General features: G+C 43.9%; 1 protein-coding gene across 1 annotated transcript in view; it reads right to left on the reverse strand.

Annotated features, from left to right (window-relative positions):
- Positions 1-8,810, reverse strand: part of Amn1 (antagonist of mitotic exit network 1 homolog) — a 29,600-nt gene extending 20,790 nt beyond the window's left edge. Inside the window, exon 1 of the mRNA XM_041678592.1 lies at positions 8,666-8,810. Coding sequence (XP_041534526.1) covers positions 8,666-8,703 — 38 coding nt within the window. The 5' untranslated portion in view covers positions 8,704-8,810. The remainder of the gene's footprint in view (positions 1-8,665) is intronic.
- Positions 8,811-9,181: the final 371 nt, after the last annotated feature.

Below are 9,181 nucleotides of genomic sequence, written 5' to 3' on the forward strand. Positions count from 1 at the left end.
TGATTGGTTAATAAAGAAGCTGCTTTGGGCCTATGGCAGCACAGAATAGAGCAAATTGGGAATTCCAAGCAGAGATAGAGGAGAAAAGAAGTCAGAATCAGAGAGATGCCATGTAGCTGCAAAGGAGACAGATTGCCCCCCCCCCCAACCTTACCGGTAAACCATGAGACTCTTGGTAGGTAATAATAGGAATGGATTAATTTAAGATGTAAGAGTTAGTTAATAAGAAGCCTAAGCTATTGGCCAAGCGGCATTGTAATTAATATAGTTTCTGTGTGATTATTTAGGGTCTGGGCAGCTGGGAATGAACAAACAGTCTCCTACTACAGTGAAACATGAGTTTTATTGGGGTTACAGGAATGTGGGTAAGGGGTTACTTACAGGAGCTGAAATGACTCAGACAGCTGCATCACAAAGCCCACCCCAACATGGGTAAGAGTTCACAAAAGTTGAGAACCTGAAGCACAGTACAGAGTCTACAAGCAGCTCCATTGGTTAGAGTGTCCTTTCCAGGTGACACAGTTGTTCTGACCCTCTTCCAGGCAGCTAGTCTCTACTTCTTTCCAGGTGACACAGTTGTTCTGACCCTCTTCCAGGCAGCTAGTCTCTACTTCTTTCCAGGTGACGCAGTTGTTCTGACCCTCTTCCAGGCAGCTAGTCTCTACTTCTTTCCAGGTGACGCAGTTGTTCTGACCCTCTTCCAGGCAGCTAGTCTCTACTTCTTTCCAGGTGACGCAGTTGTTCTGACCCTCTTCCAGGCAGCTAGTCTCTACTTTTTTTCAGGCCGCTGGTCTGGCTCAAATTCTGTGTAGCCTGGCTTGACCAAGGGTGACTCAGCTATCTTTGTTGCTTCCTCTTGGAGTGAGGGGGGTACAGCAAATCTGGTGGGTTTCAGGGACTTCCTGGTTACCCTGTTTTAAGAGCTTCCCTGGAAGATGGTATGTTTCAGTTTCAAGGAAACTACTACAAATCTCCTACTCCCCAACACTACCAGAAAAACAATGAATACTCTTCTCTTTTATTGTGCACTGTCTTTCCCCAGTCCCTACTTTATTTTTCGTTTTGGGTTTTGATACAGGGTTTCACTGTGTACTCTAGGTCAGCTGTACTCAGGGCAATCTTCTTGCTTCAGTATTTCCAGTGCTGGAATTATAGTCAAGAACAACCACACTTGGTTGAACTTCCTTTTTTATTGTTGTTTTATAAAAGTTCAGTCTGGCATCGTATTTGCAAATGACCTGGCTCAGCTTCCCAAGGACTGGACATGTGTCATCACACCCAGGTTAACTCAGATGAGCCCATTTACTCACCGGCTCACTGTATCATTTATGAGTGAGACGTGTGTGTGTGTGTGTGTATGCATTATATATCTATATATATGATATATACATATATATATATCATATATATATGATATATATGAATGCCAGGCATTCATAACTAAGAATAAGTCTCCATGTGTGATTTATTTGGGAGCTGGGTAGTGGGCCCTCCAAAAAGCCAGAAGAGTAAAACATCGCACAAATAGATACAGTTTTATTTTTCTATATGCTTTCCCAGAACCAGCTGCCAAAAGGACTGTCTCTTTTCCAGTGTGTATTTTTGATCCTGTTGTAGTCACTTCTATTTCTATGAAGAGATACCATGACCACGGAAACTCTACTTAAAGAACGCATTTACTAGGGCTTGCTTACAGTTTCAGAGGCTTAATCCATTATCATAGTGGCATGCAGGCAATTGCTGAAGCAGTAGCTAGGAGCTACATCCCGACCATAGGCAGAGAGAGGAAGAGTGTCAACTGGGTCTGGCTTGGGCTTTTGAAACCTCAAAGTCCAACCCTCAGTGACACACTTCCTCCCACAAGGTCATACCTTCTAATCCTTCTATCAAATACTCAAATTTATGAGCCTATGGGGACCATTCTTATTCACTTCCAGCTTCCATAGGCTTGTAGCCATAGCATAATGTAAAAATGCATTCAGTCCAACTCCACAAGTCCCTATAGTTTGTCAGTCTCTACATCTTTTAAAAAACCAAAGTTGGGCTGGAGAGATGGCTCAGAGGTTAAGAGCACTGACTGCTCTTCCAGAAGTCCTGCGTTCAATTCCCAGCAACCACATGGTGGCTCACAGCCATCTATAATGAGATCTGGTGCCCTCTTCTGGCATGCATGCATACATGGAAGGAATGTTGTATACATAATAAATAAATAAATAAATAAATCTTAAAAAAAAAAACCCAAAGTTTAAAGTCTCTTCTGAGACTCATGGCAATCTCTTAAGTGTAACCCCCTGTAAAATCAAAGTCAAAAGGCAGATAACAAACATCCATCATACATTACCATTCCAAAAGGGAAGAAAGAGAGCACAGTGAGGAAATACTGGACCAACTTGAGACCAAAAACCAGCAGGGCAAACTTCAAATTCAGCTTTGTTGACTGCAACATATTTCTATGTCTTGGGCTGGTTCCACACTCGGTACACAGCTTTTCTTGGCAGGTATTCCACAGATTTGTCATTTGTCCAATAATGTATTGGTGTCTCCAAAAACAATCCAGGCTTCATCTTCACAGTTTCATACAGTGACCTCTTTGGGCCTCCATGCAGGGACACCCCCGTCCTTAGCGGCTTGGCCACAGAGGGAGATTCCATTACCCCTTTCTTGTATCTTTGACTCTGAAGCCGGAAGAACGTGACTGAAGTTGCCGAGTTCTGCTTGCTGGGGATAGAACATGGCTACTTCAATGACTTGCATGGGCTTTCTGTTGTGGATGTTTTCCTTCACTGTTTAAGCTCCCTTTAGTTCCTTCTCAAAAGTCGGAAGCTTAGCTGAGTGGGGTCTTGCCGACATCAGCACTCTCTTTATTTAGTGCCAGGCTTTTCCTTAAACTTTTTATCTCCTTGAGGGCCATGACATTTCCTGGTGCTCCTTTTCTCTTCAAACTGTACGCCTGGTATTTCTCTTTGTCCAGCTTGTTCCTTTTTCATTATAGAAGTGCATATGACATCTATAATAACCACATGACATATCAATGCTACTAGGCTGTCTTGAAATCTCTTTTGCTAAAGTTCAACTTAGCCTGAGGCAGATTTTTTGGACAAGGGCAGAAAGCAGCCACATTCTTTGCCAAAATATTCTAAGAATGGTCTCCAGACCACTTACTACTATCCCTCCCCACTGCAACTTCTTGCTGGCCACCCTAGAGTTCAAACTGCCCGCAAATAGCATTGTCTTCAATGTTTCTACTAGGACTAAGCCCAGTAACTCCCACTAATGTGTCTAACTACCTTTCTAGTAAGTCTCAAAATCTTCCTTATTTTTCTAACAAACAGAATGACCAGGACTGTCAAATAAGACCCCACTCCCTGGCACCAAAATTTGTATTAGTTAGTGTCTTTGTTATGGTTTCTATTGCTGTGACAAAACATCATGACCAAAAAACAAGTTGGGGAGGAAAGAGTTTATTTAGCTTATACTTCAGCATTGTTGCTCATCACTGAGGGAAGTCAGGACAGGATTTCCAACAGGGCAGGATCCTGGAGACAGGAGCTGATGCAGAGGCCACGGAGGGGTGCTGCTTACTGGCTTGTAGGGGTGCTGCTTACTGGCTTGCTTCCCATGGCTTGCTCAACCCACCGTCTTATAGAACGCCCAGGACCAGCAGCCCAAGGAAGGCACCACCTACCATGGGTTGGGCCCTCTCCCATTGATCACTAAATGAGAAAATGCTTTACAGGGGGTAATTCCTTAGTTGAAGCTCCTTCTTTGGAAGACTCTAGCTTGTGTCAAGTTGAGAAACAAAACCTACCCAGTACAGTCAGGGTTCTCTAAAGGAACAGAAATTATAGTATATACATGAAATTTATTAAAATGACTACAGGGTGTCAGTTAGATTAACAATGGTTGTCTATCAATAAAACCCAAGAATCAGTAGTTGTTCAGTGCATGTAGGCAAAGGATCACAGCTTCACAATGCTAAACAAATGCAACATACACAAAAATAACACCTTATGTTTGCATGGCACTGAGCTATCTCCCTTGCCCTCAACATTGGTTTCTCCTCAAGACTGCTTTGGCTATTTGGGCGTTTTTTTATGCTTCTATATGAAATTTAGGATTTTTTGTTTTTCAAGACAGGGTTTCTCTGTAGCTTTGGAGCCTGTCCTGGAACTAGCTCTGTAGACCATGCTGGTCTCGAACTCACAGAGATCCACCTGCCTCTGCCTCCCAAGTGCTGGGATTAAAGGCGTGCGCCACCACCGCCCGGCCAAAATTTAGGATTTTTTAAAATGTTTTTTTGAGACAGGATTTCTCTGTAGCTTTGAAGTCTGTCCTGGAACTCACTCTGTAGACCAGGCTGGCCTTAAAGTCAGAGATCCACCTGACTCTGCCAAGTGCTGGGATTAAAGGCATGCATCACCTCTGCTTTGTTGGATTTTTTTTTTCTATGAAGAACGTCTATTTTAGGGTTTCTATTGCTGTGAAGAGACAGCTGTTATAAAGGAGAACATTTAACTGGGGCTGCTTTACAGGTTTAGGGGTTTAGTCCATTGTCATCACAGCAGGAAGCACAGTGGCTGCAGGCGCACGTGGTGCTAGAGATGGCCTAGAGTTCTACATTAGGAACAGCAGTCAGCAGGAACAGAGGGCAACACTGGGCCTGACTTGAACACTTGAAACCCTCAAACCCACTCACTGGCACACTTGCTCCAACAAGGCCACACCTCCTGACAGTGCCACTCCCCATAGACGTCATTTTCATTCAAACCACCACAATGTCACTGGAATTTTTAAGACTGCATTAAATTTGTAAATTGCTTTTTATTTTTATAGTGTAGCCCCTTTCCCATTAATTCTGTCAATCCATGGGTAAGAGGAGTCTTTGTTTTAAAGTTTTTGAGGCTATCGTGAATGGGACTGTTCCCACTGTCTTTTTCACCACAGGTGCTACTGGTACATAGAAAGCTACTTTTGTTTGCCTTGTTTTTAAAGATAGCTTCCCACTACATAGTCAAACCAGGTCTGGAACTCACTGTGTAGACCAGGGTATCCTCAAAACTACATAGATCTGCCTGCCTCTGCCTCATGAGTGCTGAGATTAAAGATCTGTGCTATATGCCTAACTAGTTATTGGCTTTTATGCATTGATTTTGGATTCTGTTACTCTGTTGAAAGTGTTTATAAGCGTGAAAGTTTTCTGATGGAGTCCTTTAGGCCTGTTAAGTAAAGGTTTTACCATCAGCCAACAATAATAATGAGGATGCTGTGACTTCTTTCATTTCTTCCCCCATGTCACATAGCTCTGGCTAAGATGGCTAGCATGATGCTGAAAAACAAGAGGCACCTTTGTCTTTTTTTAATTTTAAAAATATTTTTGGTCTTTGAGATGGGTCTTGCTATGTAGCCCTAGCTACCCTGGAACTAAGTAGCTCAAGCTGGCCTCTGATTCATAGTATCTTCCTGTTGGCCTCCAGAGAGCTGTGATTACAGGCATGGCCGTCCATGCTCATCCTGCTTTACTTCCTTATCCATGGATCTCAGTTCTTTGGACACAGATCCTTTTAAACATCAAGCAATTCTGAGTGTCATTTTATTGTGGAACAATCTTTTTATACACTGTTAAGATGCGTTGTTCTCATTGATTTAGTAAAGAGCTAAATGGCCAATAGCTAGGCAGAAAGAGGTTAGGTAAAAATATGAGTTGATTTGCGTTGTAAGAGCTCGTTAGAAACAAGCCTAAGCTACTGGTTGAATTTCCCTAATAACAATAAGTCTCCTTGTCATGATCTGAAGCTGGCAAGAGGGACAGAAAAATCCACCTACTCACTTCTAACAGAAAGGGCCAGCCATTCTGTTAAGTGTAAGCAAACAACTTGGCAAAAATATGTTTCCTGCTGCCCAGTGTAGTGAAACCACATCTTGTTTTTTAAGTGTATTTCTCTAAGAATAAACCCCAATATGTACAGATATTTACCTGGGCTCTGTGTCACCCCATGAGTTCTAGGAACAAGCTAACACTTGTGCTGCTTGGAGTGCTAGGAAGAATACGCTTTTTCTTCTTTAATCTAGGAAGCATAGCTTCTGCCAACCTCTATGAAAGAAAGTAAAAATCTAACCTATTATATGTAAGTGACATAAGTTAAATCCCAGATCTGACAGTTTGATAATGAATGTTGACAGAAACATGGAAGAGGAACTGTAACAGGTCTCCAGGCCTTAGCACAACTGATGTGATGTTAGAAGCACCATTCAGGCCTTGAAACCCAACAGCAACCTGCAACACCTTTCAAAACAGGAACAAAGACCTACACCACCTGCCAAAAGAGGAACAAAGACTAAGTCAATAGTTAAAGACACCCTCCTTAGGTATCAGAACCATGGAAACTGGAGCTGACAATTAGATATACATGCGTATAACAGAAAAGACTAGAAATTCATTATTCATCAAGTATGCACCATCTAGATAGCTGCCATTTCTGCCAGGATTCATCTTCATATCAAAAAGGACAATACATCCACCATTATAACCTGGGCACAGACAAAAAGCTGAATGTGTCTTATGCTGAAGCTACCACTGCTTGCCAGTCTTGTGCCTCAAAAATTACCGTGGGGTAGGGATGTGGCTCAGCAGCAGAACACTAGCAAGTGAAAGTTTCTAGGTTTGATCTTCAGTACCACAAACCAAAAACTCAGCTGTCCTTGGGTCTTTTCTTCCCTTTATACCTGACCCTTTACCTATCATCTATATTGATTTAAATCCCGTCCAGTCTCAACCCCCATCTCTCTTTCAGATTCAAAATTATATTCCATTTGTCTCCTTGATACTTCTACTTGCTGTTGTAATATATTTTCCCCTAAAGATATTTCCTCTTTCATGAGTCTCTTTACCACCCTCCCCTTCTAGCTGATCAAAGCTCAAAATTTTAAGGTGACTTCTGATTCTTCTCTTTCAAACAGATGCCAGGTCTAAGGGCTAGGAAGAATACGCTTTTTCTTCTTTAATCTAGGAAGCGTAGCTTCTGCCAAACCTGGCATCTCTATTCAAACAGATGCCAGGTCTAAGGGTTCTCTTAGGTAGTGCTACTCCAGGTGTTGGTCAGGGAGGAGCTAAGGAGCAGAAGGCAGGATGTAAACCAAGCCCCGTTTCTTTCATAGACAGTCTCATCTGCTGGACTTCCGTGCTTTTTGGCAGAGCTGAATGCTACTCTGACATAGATCCTTACTTTGTTATAAATCAGAAACAACTGGCTCAACACAACTGTTAGTTTCAGGCTGCAGTTCCTTCCCAAAGGGGTACAAATTCTAGATCTAACGACAAAAACGACCTTGACAATGCAAATCTTGCCTAGGTTTCAATGTTTTCTTCTGAATGTGCTCATCCTTTTATTTCCAGTATTTTTCGACTGTTACTTTTTATTTCATTTTCACTAACTCGTGTTTTAAATTCTGTCCCACACAGTCAAGTGTGGCAATGCATATTTGCAATCCCAACACTCTGTGGGAACTGGTAGGAAGGATCTGAAGTTCAGGGTCATGCTCTGCCTCAGCATGAGTCTGAGGCCAGCCTGAGCTACATGAGACCCTGTCCTCAAAACCAAAAAACACAAGCTGGTGGTGGTAACAGAAACCTGTAATCTCAGCACTTGGGAGGTTGGGACAGAAGGTTCAAGAGTTCAAAGTCAGTCTGATGTGAGGCTGAGGCCAGCCTGGGCTACATGAGATCCTGTCTCAAAACAAAAGAGGTTGGGGATGCAACTGAGTTGGTATAGGCTTATCTAGTGCCCAGGAGGCCTAAGCAAACCGGGTATAGTAGTGTATCCCTGTAATCTCAACATTCAGAAAACAGAAACAGAAGGATCAGAAGTTTAAGGTTATCCTCGGCTACACAGTGTGTTTGAGGCCAGCATGGGCTACATGAGACTGTCTCATGGGGAGAGATAGCAACAAAGAAATTCAGAAGAAAACGCTGGAACCTAGGCAAGAAATATCATTTGCTCATGTATTTTTTTCTTATAGTTTTTTTTTTCCTGTGGTGGCATTTCAATTGTATTTTAATAAAGCTATTTCTATTTTTAAAAATAGAAACAATAACTAACACTGAAGCCAGCCTCTAACGTACTAGATAACTGAGGAGGGTCTTGAACTTTTCTTTCATCTCCAAGTCGTCTTTGCCACCATGCCCAGTGTCTTTTTACGGGCTTTACATAAATTAAGCTGTTTCTCACAAAGACTCCCTGAAATAGGTACTATAACACGAATTTTCAAATTTTTATTTATTTGTTTTAGGGGAACAGTGTCTCACAACATAACCCCACTAGCCTGGAATTCGTGGCAACCCTCTTGTTTCCGGAGGGCTGGAACTGCCATGCCCAACTGTTACCGGCATTTTAGGAAGCGCTCCAGCCCTGGGAGCGTTGGGTTACTGTCCATGGTCCCAAAGATGGCGAACCGCCCGCATTTCCTGAGGTCTGTCCAGCCCGGCTAGTGCTCTCTTTTGTTCTGCCTGGGACTCAGCGCCCATCGGGTGGAGCCGCCCGCTCGCTCCGCGGTGCACCACGGTCCTCAGCGACCAGGCGCCATCCCGGCCCGTGACTACAGTAGTGAGGGGAGGAAGGGGCTGGGAGCTGGCGCGGACGGACGGACGGAGGGGCCGGGGCGGACTCACAGTTCCAGCAGTTGACTGACGAGTTGCGACGAAGGCATCGCAGCCGCCCTCGGGAGCAGGGACCGCCGCGGGACTTCACAGCCAACTTCCTGCCGTGCAGGACGCGGAAGCCCAGATGACGTCACACGGAGTCGGGTCTGGGGGTTGAAGAGGAGGAAAGCCCAGGGCGCTCTGGGGGCGGAGCTTCTGAGAGCGCGCGAAACGTCTCCTGGGATATGTAGTTCTTCCTGCCCGCGCTTGCCGAGTACCGCTCCACCTGCGGACTGCACTCTGAAAGCCTGTCCAGGCAAAGGTTGCTGGCAGGTCACTGCTTTCGCTAGTAGGTTGCGGAGCTCCGTGATACACACCGAGACTCCAGTCAGATACGGATGCCGCCGACGTCAAACGCACGTTTTACAGGATGCTGTGGCCGTCTCCACTGAGTACACATAAAGCAAGAGCTGAGCCATGCACTCTTGTGTGATTTCAGGAATGAGCCATATTCATTATAATCTTTCTAAGTTGAAATTGTTTAGC

Source organism: Microtus oregoni, unplaced genomic scaffold (assembly GCF_018167655.1).
Source record: "Microtus oregoni isolate MIOR12 unplaced genomic scaffold, Mior012 000002F_ref0000024, whole genome shotgun sequence".
NCBI classification, from domain to species: Eukaryota; Metazoa; Chordata; class Mammalia; order Rodentia; family Cricetidae; genus Microtus; species Microtus oregoni.